Source organism: Phoxinus phoxinus (genome assembly GCF_949152265.1).
Source record: "Phoxinus phoxinus genome assembly, chromosome: 24".
In the NCBI taxonomy this organism is placed as follows: domain Eukaryota; kingdom Metazoa; phylum Chordata; class Actinopteri; order Cypriniformes; family Leuciscidae; genus Phoxinus; species Phoxinus phoxinus.
In genome coordinates this window covers 13,802,465-13,823,305 of record NC_136899.1, presented here as the reverse complement: position 1 = coordinate 13,823,305, position 20,841 = coordinate 13,802,465, and the positions used below count along the sequence as shown (strand labels likewise).

Below are 20,841 nucleotides of genomic sequence, written 5' to 3'. Positions count from 1 at the left end.
ATCGAAATGGGGAAGAAATGTGATCTGTGACTGATACTGAATGATTTATAGTGCCCTGCTGATCTTCTGGGATTGTCATGCACATCAGACTCTATAGATAGAGGATGCAGACACAAAATAACAACTAGTAAGTGTGGTATTTTTGTGTGGTATTAATGAGAGAGGTCAGAGTAGAATGACCAGGCTGGTGCAATCCGACAGAAAGGCAGCAGGGTGTGAAATAGCCACATGTTACAACAGTGATGTGCTGAAGAACATCTCTGAACACACAATGAACATTGAAGTAAAGTATGTTAGACGGCAGCAGAAACCATTTCTTTCCAGGTTCCTAAACCCATGGTACCATTCCAGGCTGTGCACCTGCTGAAAACTATAATACTACAGATGTTCCCTGGTATGATCTTCCACAAACAATGAGTTTGAACCCAAATGGCATATAGACTTAAATCCAACAAGTAATTTTGGGATGTTTCGTAACAGATCTGATACAAATGATGCTACCATGCCGACATGGTCAGGAATGTGTCTTAACTTCATGCCACTGAAAGTTGATGCATGCTTAAGTGGAAAGCAATAAGGTGCCTGCATTATTGATGATACATTTCGCATTAGACTCTCCCACAGAAATGCGCACAATAATGTATTTACACAGTTTGAAAATATATTCATTTGAATCCATGTTTAACGGGTGGGTAGACTGAAACACGGGAGGCGTGGTTTGCAAAGAAATACGATACTGTCAAAAAAGTTGCGTTTGGATTTAAAGAGATGTTGCAGTCCGTCCCACATAGGGGAACCGACTCGGCACATTTATGATCGTTAAATTGAGTTTATGAGCATGCTTACAGATGCTTTGGGATCTATGGATGAGCATTCGCAAAACACTACTGTCACAAGACAAGTTCTCAGTAGCCTGCTGAAACTTACAAGTCTGCAGAAAAGCTGAGTGATCGTTAATTCGCTGGATACAGCTCAGGTAATCAACATTCAAATATTTTGTTTTCTCGAAAACACTTTAAAAGTCTATGATTGCTTTATTATTGTTCTCTGACAGTGTCAAATCTGATCAAAGACTATAAATACATAATCCTTAATTTATTTTATCCAGCAGCAAAATATAAAATATTTTAAAAGCCTTAATGTTTTGTGTTTGTCATCGTATGTAGTCTACATCTTATAGCTGGCGTTTTTGCATTAGGTTGCTATTTTAATTGTTAGTGTAGGCGTAGATGTGTCAGACAGAAATCTATGGCGTTGCGTTTTATGCAACAAAAAAAAAAGTTTCCTTTTTTTCTCGTTGCTTTCTGTTTGACAGTTTTTCATAGGTCGGCTATACTGTTCGTGAACAGTTATTTTTAGTCGAACCTTTTTAATGACTCAGATGAACTGGTTCAAAAGAACCGATCTGAATCATTCGTTCACGATCGGTAATCGAATCAACAACTCGCCGAAAAGTAGGCTAAGTTGCTTTTAAGCCGAATATATGAGAAATGTTATAAATAAAACGCATTGGAAATATGTTTATAATTTTTACTGAACATACAAAACATCCAAAAACTTTTGCAGACGAGATGTCCCATACATTTTTGTAGCCTATTGTTTAACATGCAAGTAAAATATTTAGGTTTGAGACAGTTAAACTTTTATACGCTGAATCGTGCCTGCAACAAACTACGTCGATGCACACAAAAACAACAGCCTTCAAATAAAACATAACTGAAAGAAACTTAAAAAGAGCAATATAAAACGGCAATGTCAGGACTGTGCAGCGTAATTATTAGATATGGAAAATAAGTTCTGAGTTGATTAAGTTCTTTGAAATTAAGTTTGTTTATTAGACTTTCCTTTAATAGTTTTTAAACTTAAGAAAGTGTGCTCTTTGTACACTCCGTAAAACATTATTCGGCAGAATGATGTAAACGAGCTAGGTTGAATTTTTTTCACAAGCCCTTGCCCATCTCTTTCTCTTTCTTGTACCTGTTTTATTTCTCCACTTCATTACCTAAAAGCTCTTCATCTTCTCAACAGTTACCCGAAGACACCCAGACGTCATCATCACGTCATCATCAGAACTCATCCACCATGGGTCACTTAACCTCTGCATTACTGAGGGGGATGTCTCTCCTGCTGGTGACCCAAAGTGTGTTTGCTATGGTGTTGTTTAATGCCACAGATCTTGGCATTCTCTTGGATAAGTACCTGGAAGATGATGATGATGGAGAGTGGATGGTGGAGAGACAGCGAGGCAAGAGGGCCATCACTGCCAGTGACATGCAGGCTATCCTGAACCTTCACAACAAACTTCGGGGGCAGGTCTACCCACCAGCTTCAAATATGGAATACATGGTAAAACGTCTCTTCTCTGCTACAAATGATCAAATATGCTGAAATTAGAAAGAATTATCCACTAACATTTTTCTTTAGTTTAGTGGTAAGTCTATACATAGAATTTTACAATCTATTTTGCATTAATTTGTTTTGCAGTCAGCTGTTACCTTTGTGGTTTTGGTATTGCACATAAAACTATTATTTCAAATTCACAGGTTCTTCATGACCTAGTCAATTTGCAAAAAATATTTTCTGTAGCCTATTCAACATATCACAAAAGTGTTTGAGATTGTATTATCTTGTGATATAGAGCAACATGAAATTCACTTTTTTTTTTTTTTTTTGAAAAGCCTTGAAAAAGCTGCTTAACCCTGTTAAGCCAGACATATGAAATAGTCTGAAAAATTTACATTTTTTAATGAAACAGTTTTGTAAAAAATTTAGACAAAATATAAAAGAAAAGCTTTTAAAAAGTTTGCATATGTGTTTAATGTTTTGTATCGTAATTGTTATATCCTGCTTTTATCTCCTATACTGTATAATATACATCGTATATGATATAGTGAGAATATGGAGCTCACACTCAAGAAGGGAAAAAATATTCAGAGGCTCAAACTGAGTAAAAACATACAATTTTTTATTATATATGGCCAAAAAGCACAGGTGTAAAGCGTTAAAGTCCCTGTAAAGGCAATTCTAAAAAAAAATTCTAAACACATTATAAATGTTAGAAATGTATTGCTAAAACATATTACAAAGACTGTGAACTGCGAAGTACTGAATTGTGGAGTTAGACCGTTAAACAGTTTTTCACCATTGCTATTTTCCGGATTTTTTGGGCGGGGCTAAAACGGGGGCTCGATGACGCACTGGAGCCCCTGAGCTCCTGGACACGCCCCTACTTGATGACGCACTAGAGTCCCTGAGGCTGGCCGCTCCTAACAATATAAATAGAGCACATTCGCATCAGTTTGGCGCTCAATCGCGAGTTACTGTCAGTACTATTATTACTACAGCCTAGTTTGCTAGTTAGCTATGCCTTCGTCACGGAAATGCGTAGGCTACTACCTGGATGCGATCATGTATGAAACAGATCGGTGTCCTTATTTACATTTCCTAAAAACGATCACATCAAGAAGAGGTGGATTAATTTTGTGAAGAGCCACCTTGATGGAGAGCTGAGAATCACCACCATTTTGATAGCTTATTTTATGTACTTGCCAGCTTTTTTTATCATTCAAGTTTGGCTGGGTGGCTAATAACACATTTTTCTGTGATATGACAAACTCAGAACACATACTTAATTTTGACTTTACAGGGACTTTAACTGTAAACCTGAGTAAAAGTTCAGATACCTTACAGCGAAAATTAAGTCACCAATTCCAATACCACTTGAGTAGTCTTACCCCCGGTTTCACAGACATCACTTAAGCCTAGTCTCTGTCTAAAATGCACGTTTGAGCTGTTTTAACTGAAAGCAACTTGCACTGACATATTTTAAAATATATCAATGCCATTGTTTTGTCTAAAGATTCACACCAGTTTTTTTCTAGGGCACGTTTATAAAAGCTACTTAAATGTTCTAAATGAACCAAGGTCTAATCCTGGCTTTATCTAAACCCTGTCTGTGAAACCAGGCCTCGAGTATCTGATTTTAACAGTACTTGAGTATTAGACTTGGGCTCTAATATGCACTAGTCCTCAACACCTAAGAGACATGCAAGTGAAAATAAGAAACAGATGATTTGTAAATAGAGAAATCATACAACTAAACACTAGAGGATGGATACCCGACCCGAGCCCGACGGGACCTGCCGGTTCGGACAGATATTCAGAAATGATGTTCGGGTTCGGGTTGGGCTCGGTCACATCAGCGCGATAAGGCATTGAACATTTTAAAACAGCTTATTATGTAGGTAGCCAATGTGCCTGATGCTTTCACTTGATGCAAACGTTCGTTTTTGTGATTCAAATACATGTAAAATATTACCATAACATCCGTCTTCCTGTGTGCGGAAATTTGTTTAGCCGTGATAACGAAACACGTGCATGCGCGCCTGTGTTAAGAGCGCTTGTTGCTCCGTGCGCTGATGCGCTCATCTATTGACATTTCTGAATGCCTTCCTACAGTTGCTTAATAAAAGCGGCTTTCCACACAAACAAACGTACATTTGTCATTAGTATGAGAAAAAAATGGGATTTTAACTGTTGGTCTCGGGTCGGGCTCGGACATAAATATCTTTATGCCTGTCGGGCTCGGGTCGGGTTCGGTTACTGCTCTGACGGGTGCGGGCCGGGCTCGGACAGAAAAATTCGGCCCGATCCACAACACCTCAAAATTGCAATAAATCAAGGTCAACACAATACATCTTAAAGGGATACTTCACCTCTGGAAAGATGAATGTGTATTTAAAATGGGTCATTTATAGAAATGTGAAATTATTTTTGAATTTGGAGCCTTCTAGACTGAGAAAAGGTGTGCATGTAAACAATGAATGCCAACTGTAGAAAGCAAAAGCCGAATCCCGGACATTTTGGACGATCTCAACGGCCGGACAGAATTCGGATTTCTCCACAGAACAACTCCAACAGAGCCTGTTAGATAGCTTGCAAAAAAATATGGCTGACACTATTTGTACATTCTGTGAGTGAGATCCCACCCTCTATGGGCGGGTTGACCCACCCTCTATGGGCCACCCTCTACTACTACTGGCTGTAGTCTCTAGCCTCTACCCTAAAAATCCTCCGATTTCGAAATGACGATTTTTGCGTCATCAGAGGATTTTTCCAGACAAAAAATACATAAATCTCTCGTCTCAGGGGGACATGAGGGAGGGAAGCATGGTAATTCGAAAATACTACAGGTTTTCTACTGATATAAAGCTTAATGCTAAATGCTAAAGTAGGGCTGTAAACGATTAATCGCGATTAATCGAATTCAAGATAAAAGTTTGTGTTTACATAATATATGTGTGTGTATATATATATCGCGATATATATCGCGAATATATCGCGATTAATCGTTTACAGCCCTATGCTGAAGTGTCATTTTAAGGGCTCAAGGCCATAAGTGAACCAATATCCTTCAAAAATTCTCTTTTGTATAACAGATAAATAATATAATGTTAAGTAAAATTAGTCAAAGGGTACTTGCACTGGACCAGCTGGTTTCGACCTCATCACCGACTGCAGTCATGACCACATCTTATAAATCACACACCTGCGATTCACAAATGCCTGCTAATGCATTCAAATTCATGTAAAGTAGCCTTGTCAACAAGTTTGGCATGAGTAAGGGCAAAACACACAAGATATAGTACCTTCAATGCCCTATAGATGGTGATATCGCTTCTTTATAGCAGAAATAAACTGCTGCAGAGAAAGTTAGGTGCCATGGAAAATGTAGCCGGTAATTTCATTACTCAATACTCATCACAAGTGTATTGGAGAGTACATACTTGTGGTCAAGTAGAGAGTAAAAGTTGCTAATATCTTTGATACTCTGTAAAACTATAAAGTAGCCAAACCGATATTTAAGTACAGTAACTAATTACATTTACTCAAATACTTTACACCACTGCCAAAAAGCAAGATGAAATTCTGATAGCTTGTAATGTAAATCAATGAGCTTTTGGAAACCACTTAAAACTACAGTACATAAATGCATATAAATATATCAACTCTATATCTTCCAATAATATGTTTTAGTAGATCATTTTTATGATCAAAGCACTAACGTTTTAATTGTAGGGTGCAAAACATAATGCAAACCAATAGAATGATGATTGAGGGATGTACCTGTTACATCATAATTGATTCTTTTTGTTTAGGTTCTGTCTTTCTTATTCCTATCATTTTAACCAGTTTCCTATTACGTCCACCTGCTCTGTTAATCATCTTGTTAGTTCTCCTGATTATTTAAGTTCTGGGTTCTCTTTAGTTCTTGGTCCATTCTCGTTTGTGTATGTTGGTTGTTTCTGATCTCTTGAGCTTTTTGTTATTAAATACTGTCATACTGACTCTCCTTCATCCGTGCGATTCTTGCACTGAAGCCAACCCTGACAGCAGGTTAAAGGAATAGTTCATCCAAAATAAAAAATCTGTTATCATTTACTCACCCTCAAGTTGTTCTAAACCTGTATGAGTTTCTTTACAAAAAAAGAAGATATTTAGAAGAATTTTGTTAACCAGTTTCTGGTTACCATTGACTTCCATATTATTTTTTATATTATGGAAGTTAATAATGGCCAGCAACTGTTTGGGGCGCAATAGGGACCAACAACTCAAAAGGTTTAGAACAAAATGAGAACATTAAAACATTAGTACAGCTTCACTGAGCTTATTGCTTTGTCTAAACTAGTAACTAATATGTTTTTGATGTCTTTGCTCAAGCACTGCCGGTTTTCAATGAGCTGTTTTAGACTGGAGGACCACATACTTGCAGACACTCACCAACAGCCTTACTTTAGTCTGAATGTAAAGCCCATATATTTTGTTCTGTCTGAAGGATCATTGCCAAGATCGAAGATAGATTATTATTCCCATTGTTCTTCCAGTCTGTCTGTGAAACTGACAAATAACCCTTCATCAGAATGTTGACTCATGGATATAAACCAGCAGAATGTCAGTGTCTTAAGTGTTGTAAAACAAATGCTGTTAAATATTGTTTCAGAAGCAGTGTTTCCTCGTGCTTCTTCAGGCTGGCTCCCTTGAGGTGTTAAAGAAAGAGTCATAGTTCATTAAAAAATTAACATTTTGGCATCATTTACTCCCTCATGTTGTTGGCATGCTGAGAAAACTTTCAAAAATATTTAAAAAATGGATGATTTCAAACTTTTGACCAGTAGTGTAGTGTAGAAGAACCAAACCAAAATTAGGATCAAATTTGAGGCTGGATTTCCGTGCATGCTAAACAGAACAGGACCATGAGACTGACCCAGCTAAGACCTTTACTTCAGAAATTGAATAAATAAATAAATAAATAGGTGCATGCAGCATGTGCAGTCTTGAGCAGTAAGAGCCTATTTATATTGCAGCTTTTCAAAAAAGACGGGCAGTGGTTTGAGAGATTGTTAACTGGGTGTCGGGAGTGGAGTTTGGGCAGCTCAGCAGAGTGAGAGTAATAGGAAAGGTGTGATGGATGTGGAGACATGGAATGTGATGATGCGCTGCTCCAGCCCTCCACAGCCTCTTACAATAACCGATTCTGAATTCTAGGCAAAACAGCAGAATTCCAGACTGCACCAGGGAAATCCAGCAATCAACAGACCCTCATTTCAACACTCTTATTCCAACACACATACGCTGTACAACGGCTACATTTACTCTACGTTTCTCATTTAATACTTTCACTGAGGCTCTTTTGCCACTCTACAGAAAAAAATTTGCTCCTGGGGGACATTGGACATTTTTCATTTTCTTGGAATTTGACCAGATGACAAAGAACGTGCAGCTGATGAGGTGTCAAATGATGTAAACAATGGTGTGTGAAAGAGTGCGAGTGTCTCCACTGACGGGATGTGTTTTCCTTTACTGGTCCTGTCTAAGTGCGGTCGGATTCTTTGGGGCCTCCCATACCGAGAACGCAGTGTAACAGAATGTACTTACTATAGGGTTAAGGATTTGGTTTAGGGTTAGTTACTTGTATAATGCATAATTTACTGTTATTACTATAGTAACTACATGTAACGTAACTATGTCACCTTAAAATTAATGTGTTACTGGTACTTACAATGAAAGTGAATGAAGCCAATCCGTAAATGTTAAGATAAGCACTGTTTCAATAGTACAGACACAAGACATACAAAATGTGTGTTAATATTATTTTAATGTGAAAACATTGCTTAAATGCCAAAAATGTATCTCATTACCTAAGGGTTTTAAGGTAACACTTTATTTTGATACTTCACTTTAGACGTTACTGTAACTGTGCAACTACATGTCAACTACCACCCTATTAGATTATTAGTAGACTGTCTGCTTAATATCTGCTAACACTTTATTTAGATCTTTCCCCAACAGACATTCAACTTTACAGCTTCTTGTATTAAATGCCGAATATACCTTTAACTCTAGTATAAAGGCCCACTTTGATGGGTGGCTTAGCAAGCCAAGCCGACATCCTGTTGGCAGGTGCTCACTTCAAGGATTAATGTCTCAGGCAATTGTTCCAGCTATTTTGGGGACCTTTTTGGGCCAGATTCACCACTGGACTGTGCTTTGGGACTTCCTAGGGAAAAAGTGTAACATGTATGGGCAGTGACAGGGCAGCTAACTTCCCGGTCACCCCCGCCTCAATTCTGGCTCAGATTTCTCTCCAACCTTGAGTTTTGTATGCTTTCCATTCAAGGTGAAAGTGTAATTTAGCTTTTCCATGTGGGTCAGATAGACATAAAAATGCTTAGATTGGTGAGTGGCCTTGAACGGTGTAGTGTGCAACCATATCTAGGACCAGAGCAAGAAATACAGAAGACAAAGGCATACATGTATGGAGAACATTACTGTAGTCCAGTGGTTCTCTAACTTTTTTTGGTCACGCCCCCCTTTTAAATCCCCTGCAGTACCTGTGTGCTTTAACCCCCAGTCAGACGTGCCCCACACTTTGAGAGCCACTTCTGTATCCAAAAAATTATAGTGCCTTTTGAATCTGTGCACAAGAAAAACAAACCAAGAGGTGGACCAGAGAGAAACCTGGTTCTTTGTACAGCCTGCAAGCACTCATTGTATTGAAGGGCAGTTAAAGTCAACTGAATCTATAAAAACTATCATACTGAATGTCATACTGACTAAAACAGCCATTGACTTTAGTAGTATTATACCATTTTTTTATGTTAACAACCTTATAACCAGGTCATAATTACAACTACGCATACAAAATATTAGGGATTTGTTTCTGTAATGCTCTGCTTGCCACCAATTTTGTCTGAATCTCAGCCCTGTCTCTATTTATCTTAGGTGTGGGACACTGAACTGGAGCGGAGCGCTGAGGAATGGGCCGAGACCTGCCTTTGGGAACATGGCCCAGCTGGTCTGCTGCCTCAGATTGGTCAGAACCTGGGAGTGCACTGGGGAAGGTCTGATTGTGCTTTGTTGCTTTATAGCCATGTGAGCTTAATAGTCAACATATTGTTATATCTAAACTACTTTATTAAAAACCCTTTAAAAACTTTAAAAAATTAAACTTTGGGGAAATTTTTTCCCAAACTCTTGAATGGTATAGTGTACACGTCAGTCTGACATTCTTCCTGTCTACGTGGACAGTTCTTTGCTAGAGTACATTGTGAACAACCAACCCATATGATGTTTCGTCTAAGACCTGGCTATGCATGCCTATGTTTTGGTGGTTTTATTCTGCATTAGAAAAAGCATGAATTTTAAGTTATTATTAATAATGCTTTTTTTAATGTTCACCCCAGGTATCGCCCACCTACTTCTCATGTACAAGCCTGGTATGATGAGGTCAAAGACTACTCGTTCCCATACCCCCAGGAATGTAACCCTGACTGTCCTTTTAGGTGCAGTGGTCCAGTCTGTACCCACTACACTCAGGTAGATATAATGACTAGAACATACCTCATAAGCAGATCATGTGGGTAATTAGGTGCAGACCCATTGATGGATTTGACAGATTTGAAAACAATTCTGAAATTTTTGAGAAGGCAGTGAAGGAATTTTAATACCAATGTAATATGTGCTCTCGTTCTGGTTGTCAACACTTCAGCTGCAGCCTTTTTAAATAGTTTGGAGTTTAACCAGAGCTTTTGGAGAACACCAGACAGGAGGGCATTAAAGCGTTTCTGTCTGCAACCAGTGAACATGAGTGCCAATATCAGTGTGCCTCTTTGACGGTGATTCTTAGATGTTATTAGGCAGTTGTAGTAACTGTGAATTTTGAAGTGATATTAAAGCTAAAGAGGTTTAAGATAGAACCTTGAAGAACATCACACGTTTAGCTGAGCCGCTGTCACAGTTATCTGGACTCATTCATCTTTAGTTTCACTTTCATGGACTTTCTGTTTGATTTCATCAGTCACATGTGTTCCTTTGTTTGAGTTTTCTCAACAGTTCTCATGGACACTTATCAGATCATCACACCTGTTCGTCATCTCCGGTTGTCTTGTTGGTTGTTGTTTGTGTGTGCGTGTTACACACACTGTTACGATCCCTTCCTCTTCATGGATTACCTGAGTTTGTTTTCATTAAAATACCATTTTGTTCATTGAAACCTTTTTGAACTCTCCTTCATCCTCATCATCTTCATCGTGTGACAGAACAACCAACCCAAATGGAAAATGCTGCACGATCTGGTTCGTGAGGTTTTTTTAACCTCCACTGGACAATTCTGCCTTCTTGCCGTCACCAGCCCCTTTGATGACGAGACCCTGAAGTCACTGTTCCCAGACACCTAGACACTGGAGGGACGCTATCATTGACTTCAGTGCGGAGCTATCCAGAGGATCTCCCACCCTATCCCTGCCCATTTTGGATTTTACATCTCTGTTCCTAGACAGCACTATGGACTGTAACTTTCTTCCTGTTTCCTCTGAACCTTCATCGCTGTTTCTAGAAAGCAGAGACACCTGCATGGAAAATGTATTGTTACCTTCAACCCTATCTAGCCATCATCTGCCTCCGTCACCGCCCTGCTCAGCCAGTCCTCTAGACTCGCCTCTGCTGGAGGTTGTCAGCCCTCCTGAAATGCCAAGCACTCATATCAAGCCTCAGGTCCTGCAACCACGATCATCGACTGAACGGATAGATCCAGTAGCTCCGCCTCCAGCCTCAGATTATCTTGCTCCGTCGACCTGTCGGCTCAACCTTGGCCCCTCCCACCTTCGGCTCCACCAGACACCCTCGGCCTTACGGCTCCACCGTGTTCCTTTGTCCCACCAGCTCCTCCTTGGTTAGTCGTCACTCCTCCTCCACCAAAGACTTGCGGACCTTCCGCCACGCTCCATTCCTCCACCCAGCAGCCATTTCATCCTGTAGCCCCAGACTGGTTTCCCACTGAAGCTAAGCAGGGCTGAGCCTGCTTAGTATCTGGATGGTAGACCTCCTGGGGAAACCAGGTTGCTGCTGGAAGAGGTGTTAGTGAGCCCAGCAGGGGGTGCTCACCCTGTGGTCTGTGTGGGTCCTAACACCCCAGTATAGTGACGGGGACACTATACTGTCAAAGAGCACCATCCTTCGTATAAGACGGTAATTAAAAATCCCATGGCACTTCTCGTAAAAGAGTAGGGGTATAACCCCGGTGCCCTGGCCAAATTCCCTCCAATGGCCCTTACCAATCATGGCCTCCTAATAATTTAATAATATTATTCAGATTGAATAATAATCCATTGAATTGGCTCTATCACTCTCCTCTCCTCTTTCCTTTCGGGTATGCCTCGGTCCTCCATCACACCAGTATCTCCTCAGTCCTCTAGCAGTCCGGCTCCTCCTCAGATGATCTTCGCCATGGCATCGCCTAGGCCTTCTGTGCCAGCAATGTCGTTCTTCTCCATTGGCTCTCCATCTGCACCCTGGGATCCATCAGCTCAGTCTCCGTCGGTCGTCTCCGAGTTGACGTCAGCCCAACCCTTTTGTTCATTGAAACCTTTTTGAACTCTCCTTCATCCTCATCATCTTCATCATGTGACAGCCGCGGCCATATGGCAAAAAAAAAACTACCAAACGATTAAAGTGTAATTTAAAGTAAAATTTCACCCAAAAATTTTAAATCTGTAATTAACACTTTATCACTCAACTCTTTTCCATACAATAAAAATTAATAGCAACCATGATCTCATGGTTTGTCTGTTAAACTCCAAATAGAAGACTGGACAATAATATAGTAGACAACCTAAATTCTATATTTTTCTCACACAAAGCTATCTTATGGTTTCAAAAGACTTATAGCGGGAAAAATAGCAAATCATATGGATATAAAAGCTACAGACTGCTTGAGGTTATTGTATAGACAAGAGTAACCCATGCAAATAGATTTCTTTTTAGAAATTTTGACAAATATACATTTATTTTGCTGAATATAATGCCTAAGGTCATTAAATGATACCAACCAGATTACTTATAGTCAGATATAATTGATTGACTGTTTTGCTTCCTTACTTATTCCAGCTTGTTTGGGCAACTAGTAGTCGAATTGGCTGTGCGATCAATGTGTGCTACAACATGAATGTGTGGGGCCAGATTTGGGCAAAAGCAGTTTATCTTGTGTGCAACTACTCACCAAAGTGAGTTACTCATTTGTTATTCTTCATATATTAATTAAATACTGTACTCATTCTCTGTCATTTGTATTATGATAGCTTGTCAATGTTGTCTCTCCTTCTCTTGTGTTTTGTTCTGTGCAGAGGTAACTGGTGGGGATATTCCCCATATAAGCATGGCACCCCTTGCTCTGCCTGCCCACCTAGCTATGGAGGAGTTTGCAGAGAAAACCTCTGTCATAAAGGTTTGGAGCTTATATTACAGTAGCTTCCAACTTTGCCCATACATACACTACTGTTCAAAAGTTTAGGATCAGTAAAATGTGTTAGCATTTAAATTGTAAAGGCTGTACTTTGGACATTTCTATTCATCACTGACCCTCTATTTTGAATAGTAGTGTATATACATTGGCCCTATTTTAACGATCTGAAACGCAAGTGTCAAAGCGCAAGTAACTTTGTGGGCGGATCCCGGCGCTGTTGCTATTTTCCCGGCGGGATAAACGACTCTTGCGCCTGGCGCAAATCTAAAAGGGGTTGGTCTGAAGTAGCTTCATTATTCATAGGTGTGGTTTGGGCGTAACGTGAAATAAACCAATCAGAGCGTCCTCTCACATTCCCTTTAAGAGCAGGCGCGCTTGTTCGATGGCGGATTGCTATTATAACGGCGGATTTGCCAACGCACGCCAGGAGCGATCACAGCCGAGGAGACCGACGTTCTCGTCAGGACCGTAAAACACAGAGAAGTGACATTGGGGATGATGGGAGAAACCCACCCAAATTAGCTTCGGTTAAACAGGCGTATAATTTGGGTAAATGTGTAGCCTAATCTAGATTTTTTTTTTTTTAATCTAGATAGATCTTTTTCACATCTTCACGGACACAACAATGATTTCCCTCGTGTGTTAATATTTTTCCTTGTAATAATGTATGATTTGCAAAAATGAAAACTGCTGCGTCTGTTTATATTAGAGAATCAAAGTGTATGCGCGTTAACACGCTACATTATGGCCAAGCACGCGCCCTTAAAATACCATATCACTAACGCGCAACGCGCCACTGTCTTTAGACTGTTTTTTTCCTGGTCAGTGGCGCAATTACTTTCTAAAACTGGAAAATAGCACCAGGGAACTTTTGCGCCCAAACACGCCTCCTCTTTGCGCTGAACCGCCCCCGCGAGCGCAAGTTCATTCCCTAATTTACCGGCGTGCGTCTGTGGAGGGAAAAGTCCGCTGTGCGCGGGTGCAAAATATGAATGATACAAGCGTCAGTGTTCAAAGTCAATTGCGCTGGGTGCAAGATAGGGCCCATTGTGTTTAATCAATCATTTATTGGTTGCTTGATTATTAGGATCAGTTTTTCAAACGTACCATAACTTGATCCAGGCAAAATGGAAGACTCATTTCTTCGTTTCATTTTCAGGTGATGGAACAAATAGACAAAGCCAACGTGAGGAAACAGACGAAAGAAATTCTATAGAACCTGAGGCCCCTCATAGCCATGGACCCCATTTACGGGCCCCAAGTCCTTCTAGACGCCCAAATGCAGTTGTGAGCAAAGAGCAGATGTGTAAGCTGTGGTTCACTGATTATACTTTTTAAAGTCACGGGGGAACCACTTTCAGAAATAAAAGTTGTGCTTGAAAAACAATTTCTGTTTCATCAAAAAAATACATTTTCTGAAAGTGTCTGCACCCAAAAATTGCTGGCTCTTAAACATATTTCTGTTTAACTCAGATTGGTTTGATGTTCACCAGGCATGGATCTGTCAATGAAATTTTTTTTTATTATTCAAACGTATATTTAATGTTGCAAGTGCAGCAGGGAGGTTTTTTTGTTCTCATAATGGTGATCTCCCTGCTGAGTATGTTTGCTTTGGGGACGATGAATACTTGTGGGTTTTAAATTGCTTCCTTTGCTGAAAGGGGGTTTGGACTGAAAGCTGAGATCTCCTGCTGTTGGCCACCATGAACTCCTGCTGGAATTCCACAGCTTGCTTTTACAGAACTGTAGGAACAGAGCTGTGCATTTCTGCAGTGCTGCTAAACTATACAGCATGTCTAAACACAAATGAACCACCTGTGTTTCTTTTCTCCTTTGTGCAGCACAGATTGTGACATGTGACACAAAGCTAAGAGACCAGTGTAAAGGCACCACATGTAATAGGTGAGATAAAATATTTCATTTAAATATATATATATATATATACTTTAATACATCATTTAGGCCATTTTCTTGGCACTAATAATAATAGTTCCTGCCTACACGATCTATGTGCCATAATTCTGAAGGTCTGTATACAATTTTGTCTTTAATTTCTGCAAAGGTACGAGTGTCCTGCTGGTTGTTTAGACAGCGTGGCAAAAGTGATTGGAACAGTGTATTATGACATGGTAAGTGTGGCATAAAGATTATTTTTTTTCAGTTTATCTTGTCATGTGTAGTTCATGCTGACAACATCTTCGCCCTCAGCAATCCAGTATTTGCCGGGCAGGCATTCATTACGGTGTCCTTGACAATGATGGAGGCTGGATGGATGTCACAAGACAGGGCAGGAAAGACTTCTTCATCAAATCATACAAAAATGGACTTCAGTCTTTTGGGTAAGCAATCTGTTCAAGATTGAATTCCATGCACATTAGGAACGACTCCATCTAACATAATGAAAATGTTACAGGAAGTACCAGAGTGCCAATGCCTTCACAGTATCCAAAGTGACAAGTAAGTTTTAAATTTAGTTTTTCAGTTTAAAAAAATATATATATATGTATATATATTATTACACTCTGCAATACTTATTTTTGATTGGTCAGCTGCAGCATTCAGAAGTTAATTATTTCATATAATGGGTTCGGTCTTAAAATACAGCCGTTTTAAAATAGTTTTTAAAATTGTATTTATTTATTTATGCATTATTATTCCAGTCTTCACTATCACATGATCCATCAGAAATAATTGTAATATGCTCATTTGGTGCTCAAGATTTTTTTATTTATTATTGTCAATGTTGTAAACAGTTGTGCTGCTTAATATGTTTGTGGATTTATACTTTTTTTCAGGATTCTATGATGAGCAAAGTTCAAAAGAACAGCATTATTTGTTGCATATATCTTTGGTTATTTTATAAATGTCTTTACTGTCACTTTCGATCAATGCATCCTTTATAAATAAAATGATTGACTTATTTTTAAAAAAGCCCAAACTTTTAAACAGTAGTGTAAATATTTGCTAAGTAGCTGAGTAAGAAGCACAACAATGCCCAGCCAGTCAGTTATTATCGCAAAATAAACCCTGACATAAGTGAGCAGGACCGCAATGCGAAACGGGGGGTCTTTTATCACCCTGGAAGGGTTACATAAAGTATCTTTACTAAAAATTTCACAATCTTTCCTTTGTTGCAGTAAAAGTTATCACATGTGAGACTTCAGTTTCTGTGCTGTGCCCTTACCACAAGCCTGCAAGACACTGCCCTAGGTAAAAATATGTAATGAACCAAACCTCCAGCTGAAATCTATTTTATCTTAACAGTTTTGAAATAAAATAGCATTGCCAATAAATTGCCAATAGCATTTGAAACTTTCCAACCTGTGTCTTCCCACAAGGATTTACTGTCCTCGCAACTGCCAGCAAGAAAATCCCCACCTTTCTCGAGTCATTGGCACTGGAATTTATTCAGATGTAAGGTTTTTAATTTTTCAAAATCAAATTTAAAGGGATAGTTCACCCAAAAAAGAAAATTCTGTCATGATTTACTCACCCTCAAGTTGTTCCAAACCTGTATGAATTTATTTCTTCTGCTGAAGACAAAAGAAGATATTTTGAAAAATATGGGTAACCAAACAGGCCCAGGGCCCCATTGACTTCCATAGTATGAAAAATAAATATTATGGAAGTCAACGGGGCCAATCAACTGCTTGGTTACTGACATTCTTCAAAATATCTTCTTTTGTGTTCAGCAGAAGAAATAAATTCATACAGATTTGGAACTACATGTGGGTGAGTACATGATGACATAATTTTCGTTTTTGGGTGAATTATCCCTTTAAAGCACAAAGTGCTGTCCCACTAAAGACTATGCATTTGTTTTTCAGAAATCTAGTATATGCAGGTCTGCAATTCATGCCGGCGTATTAAGCAACGGGTCAGGTGGTTACATTGATGTGATGCCCACAGACAACAGGAAACTCTACATTTCCTCATACCAGAATGGCATAGTCTCAGAAAGGTAGGTTTTATCCCCAAACTGGCCCATGTGCACTTGGTGTAAGGCAGAGTATGGGGCAGCCTGTCTCTCCTTAAGCTTTTAAAATCACAGGCCTTTTTTTGAGAAAGCTGATTAGGGTAGAGCTGTACCAGTGGTTCCACTCCAAGCGTGGTAGAGTAAACTTTGTAAGTCACAATGTATGCTTGCTAATGGTAGACAAAATCATGGATGAATGGACATGTGATACAATTATGCTACTTCACAATGGCTTGTAATGACAAAATGAGCATATCCATCCCATCAAATCAACACAAAGCATTTTTTATCATAAACATCTTACACTAAATTAGCTTTTCACCAAAAGTGGTCATTATGAACACAATTATGTTTTAAGGGTTGGCAAGCATTGCTTATTTAACCTCTGTGTTCTCTCACAGCCTGCAAAACCCCGCGGGAGGCAAAGCATTCAGAGTATTCGCAGTTGTTTGAGCGTGTGCTGAAATCGCGGCCACTCATCAACTCGTTCTGTTGATTAGACTGTAATCGTGGCCATTGTGAGGCCTTTTCTGCTCTAACCAGCCTATACTGTATTTCCTTTCACACAAATGTTGACTGAACTAAGAATTTGCTGTATAGACTGAGGCCCTCTCCAATGCATCAAGCTGATTAGCCATTATATTGCCTAAAAAGCATGTAATTAGAGGATCGTTCAGGGAATATGGTGTCTGTATTGCAGAGAAAAAGCACTTAAGTTGAGTTTTAATCTTCCATTATTTTCATAAAGAACATTTCAGAGACTTTTATAGCATATCTAAAATATATTTTAGAAACATGTTAAGTTGTCACTCATTTATACATTTATGTAAATTTTTCCACCTTTATATATATATGTAAGGGCAAGAAAGGACTGCTGATAAGGTTTTAGGGATTTTGATAATTATTTTGATGATAATAAAGAATGTGGATAAACCTGCAGGGCAGGAGTTTACATCTAAAAACATCCAATAAAACGTTAAATGAAATGTCCACATTATTAAACACTGTAAATAGCTTGTTTTGAATAGCTTGTCTTAATAGTATTAACTGTAATGAGGTGCTGTATTCATAAGTGCTGTGTACTGTATCATAAAACACCTTTATTATCATCTAATGTTTTTATAGGTTACCGGTATTATTGGTTTATAGGTACATTTACATGTCCTTAAAGTATTTTCTTCCATATTGTGATGTACTGTATATCTGAGTGAAACTACTTCTCGAACAAGAAAAAAATGTAGGGCAGGACTTGAGTTTGTCCATCGGGAATTAATTGGATCTTTGTGATTTGTTTTTGCTGTAATGTGAGTGACAGGTTGTGCCATCGTCACGCCAGTAAATTGGATTTTCATGCTGACTTTAATGCAGTGGTTCTCAACTGGTGGGTCACACCCCAAAAATGAGTCGCAGGTCTGTTCCAATAGGAAAAAATCTAACCATATAATTGGGTGAACGTGATTTAACCAAATACAGCATGTTCCTGGATCGACATCTTTGTTGATCCTGGAACAACATTCCAATCAACCAATCAGATTTGTTGGACAAGTTTACAGTTTATGTCAAGTTTAAGCTTACAACCAGGGTTAGGTGTTTCTACATCAGAGTTATTCATCTATGATTTCCCATCTATCATTGTATCATTACATCTTCTGTGTTTAGGGGTAGGGATGGTTTAGGACTATGTTTTCCGACAGGAAAGTTGTTCCAGAAAATCCAGGATCCAGATCCAGGAACATATCTATCTTGGCAAAATCGCATGCATATTTAGGGTAATTGAGCAAAAATAAATAAGCGTATTAACTTTTAAAACTGAGGGAAAGCGTGAATATTGTTGTTAACATCAAAAAAAAATGTATGTTCTGCCTGTTGTTATCATAATTTTTAAAAGTAATCACATGTGAGACTACAGTTTCTGTGCTGTGCCCTTACTGCAAGACACTGTCCTGTAATGAATCTGTAATAAACCAAACCTCCGGCTGAAATGTTGTTTTATCTTAACAGTTTTGAAATTAAACTTGCCAAAAGCATTTAAAACGTCCATTATTACAGTGTCAAAAAATAAAACTTTCCAACCTGTGTCTTCCCACAAGGATTTACTGTCCTCGCAACTACCAGCAAGAAAATCCCCACATTTCTCGAGTCATTGGCACTGGAATTTATTCAGATGTAAGGTTTTTTATTTTTCAAAATCAAATTTAAAGGGATAGTTCACCCAAAAATTAAAATTCTTTCATGATTTACTCACCCTCAAGTTGTTCCCAAACCTGTATGAACCTGAAATGTATTTAGCCTGTTGTTATCATAATTTTGCATATTGTTGCAAAGTTCATTGTAATAAAATTAAACACTGACATTTTTTTAATAAACATTTTAGTAGTGTTTTGTGTGACCAGTTGGGTCACGGTTTATGGTCCTAAAGAAAAATTGGTTGTTAACCACTGCCTTAAGGTGGGGATACATTCGTCAAAATTTCAGTAAAATGTAATGGCCAAAATGTCTTTTGTGTAGCAATTTATGAAGCACCGCTCACATAGAAGTCACTTTCCATTTGGCGAACTTGAACCCGTTATGAAATCTGTGTGGGGAAATCTTTGTCCTCATGCGAAACTCCATCTAACATGTGTGGATTCCTATTAAAATGACTGGATATTATCTGCGAAAATTTGCAGAGTTAAGGCCCTTGCACACTGAGTGCGAAATTCGCATCCGAAATTTTCGCTCGTTAACAAATAAATACGACCTCACGTTATGTCAATCACGCTTGCACAATGCCTCCGAAACTTTCGTCCGTCATAAAAAAATTCAAAACGGGTTTGATTTTCTGCTTTTTTCACATCCGTAACAAGCAGTTTGAATGGTGCTTTGACAATTCAGGGCTACCGAATCACGAAAAACCACATAAGAAAATTTCGGACTTAGTGTGCAAGGACCTTAACAGTAAATGTGACCGCACCTTTAATGCGAAGTCCCTTTTAAGGCAAGTCAGATCACGCGGTGGCCATCTTGGTAACATCCCCTTGCAGCTTTTTTTAGTACAGCTCTTTTCTGCTTGAAATCTCCAAAACTGTCCAGTGGCGATTGGCACTTTACATTGTCCTCCCCTTACAATGTCTGTTATAATGGCCTTGTATGATGTATGCATATGGTTGTACAAATTATTTGTTTTCTACCTCACATTGTTTAAGAAACATTTTACAATAAACTTAATCAGTCTCTTGTATGCCTTTTTAACTGAAAACATAGTGTTTTCAGCTTACAATGTGAATTGTTGTTGTTGTTGTTGTTGTTGAAACACTGGACTAGCACAATGCATGGAATAGAGAAATGATTGAGGCCATCTGTCTGTAATGAAAAGCAGATGGAATAATTTTCAGTGTTTACTGCTCTCTCACCCTCAAAGTAACAGCTGAAACAAATCCCTTATGGATTATAGAATCATTTTATTGAGGAACACACTTCCACATTACTTTCATTCATTCAGGTTGATGGATGCTTTAGATCTAATTTGGTAGAATTAAATGTCTTCTCAGTAAGAAGGATGGTAAATTTGGGTAAATAACTACTAAACCGGGTGCTGCTATTGAATATTAAACACCTGCAGACACCTCGAGTTTTCTTTTAAATAACTTCGAAGTCCACTTTGTCTACCTGACTATTTTCAGACGTGCCACAGTCGCAGCCTGCTGAGCCGTAGAAAGCCAGTATTTATGGCTAATGTCCAAAACATCATTCTCCATCCAGGTCATGTTCCACCTGAATGCCTGCAGTCCAGAAACACAACTCAAGTGTAATTACCAGCCACCACACTGACATCATAACAAAACAGAGTAATGCAGGGTGACTGCCACACTAACATATGTTTATAATATAAAGTGCCACTAACATATAATGACATGATTTCAACACCTTGATAAATAACTTTGCCTGTTTATTGGAGTTAGGTGCCTTTGGATGGAAATCACTCAAAAAAGCAATAACATAGTACATGGAAATATTAGTGTTACCACTGCTTTCTTACATCATAATCGACAAAATGTACAAAAAACAACAGATACACACTTTATTA

General features: G+C 38.8%; 1 protein-coding gene across 6 annotated transcripts in view; it reads left to right on the top strand.

Annotated features, from left to right (window-relative positions):
* crispld1a (cysteine-rich secretory protein LCCL domain containing 1a) overlaps window positions 1–20,588 on the top strand; it is a 28,748-nt gene extending 8,160 nt beyond the window's left edge. For 3 of the 6 annotated variants that reach the window (XM_079601566.1, XM_079601565.1, XM_079601564.1), the window contains 14 exons: window positions 2,029–2,346; window positions 9,283–9,401; window positions 9,744–9,876; window positions 12,445–12,560; window positions 12,681–12,781; window positions 13,959–14,105; window positions 14,641–14,701; window positions 14,862–14,928; window positions 15,008–15,138; window positions 15,213–15,256; window positions 15,937–16,009; window positions 16,138–16,213; window positions 16,627–16,760; window positions 17,177–17,998. In XM_079601566.1, coding sequence (XP_079457692.1) covers window positions 2,029–2,346; window positions 9,283–9,401; window positions 9,744–9,876; window positions 12,445–12,560; window positions 12,681–12,781; window positions 13,959–14,105; window positions 14,641–14,701; window positions 14,862–14,928; window positions 15,008–15,138; window positions 15,213–15,256; window positions 15,937–16,009; window positions 16,138–16,213; window positions 16,627–16,760; window positions 17,177–17,228 — 1,572 coding nt within the window. In that variant the 3' untranslated portion in view covers window positions 17,229–17,998. Of the gene's footprint in view, window positions 1–377; window positions 395–837; window positions 977–2,028; window positions 2,347–9,282; window positions 9,402–9,743; window positions 9,877–12,444; window positions 12,561–12,680; window positions 12,782–13,958; window positions 14,106–14,640; window positions 14,702–14,861; window positions 14,929–15,007; window positions 15,139–15,212; window positions 15,257–15,936; window positions 16,010–16,137; window positions 16,214–16,626; window positions 16,761–17,176; window positions 17,999–20,437 lie in introns of those variants that run through there. The other 3 variants (XM_079601569.1, XM_079601568.1, XM_079601567.1) reach the window with 3 other exon arrangements.
* Window positions 20,589–20,841: the final 253 nt, after the last annotated feature.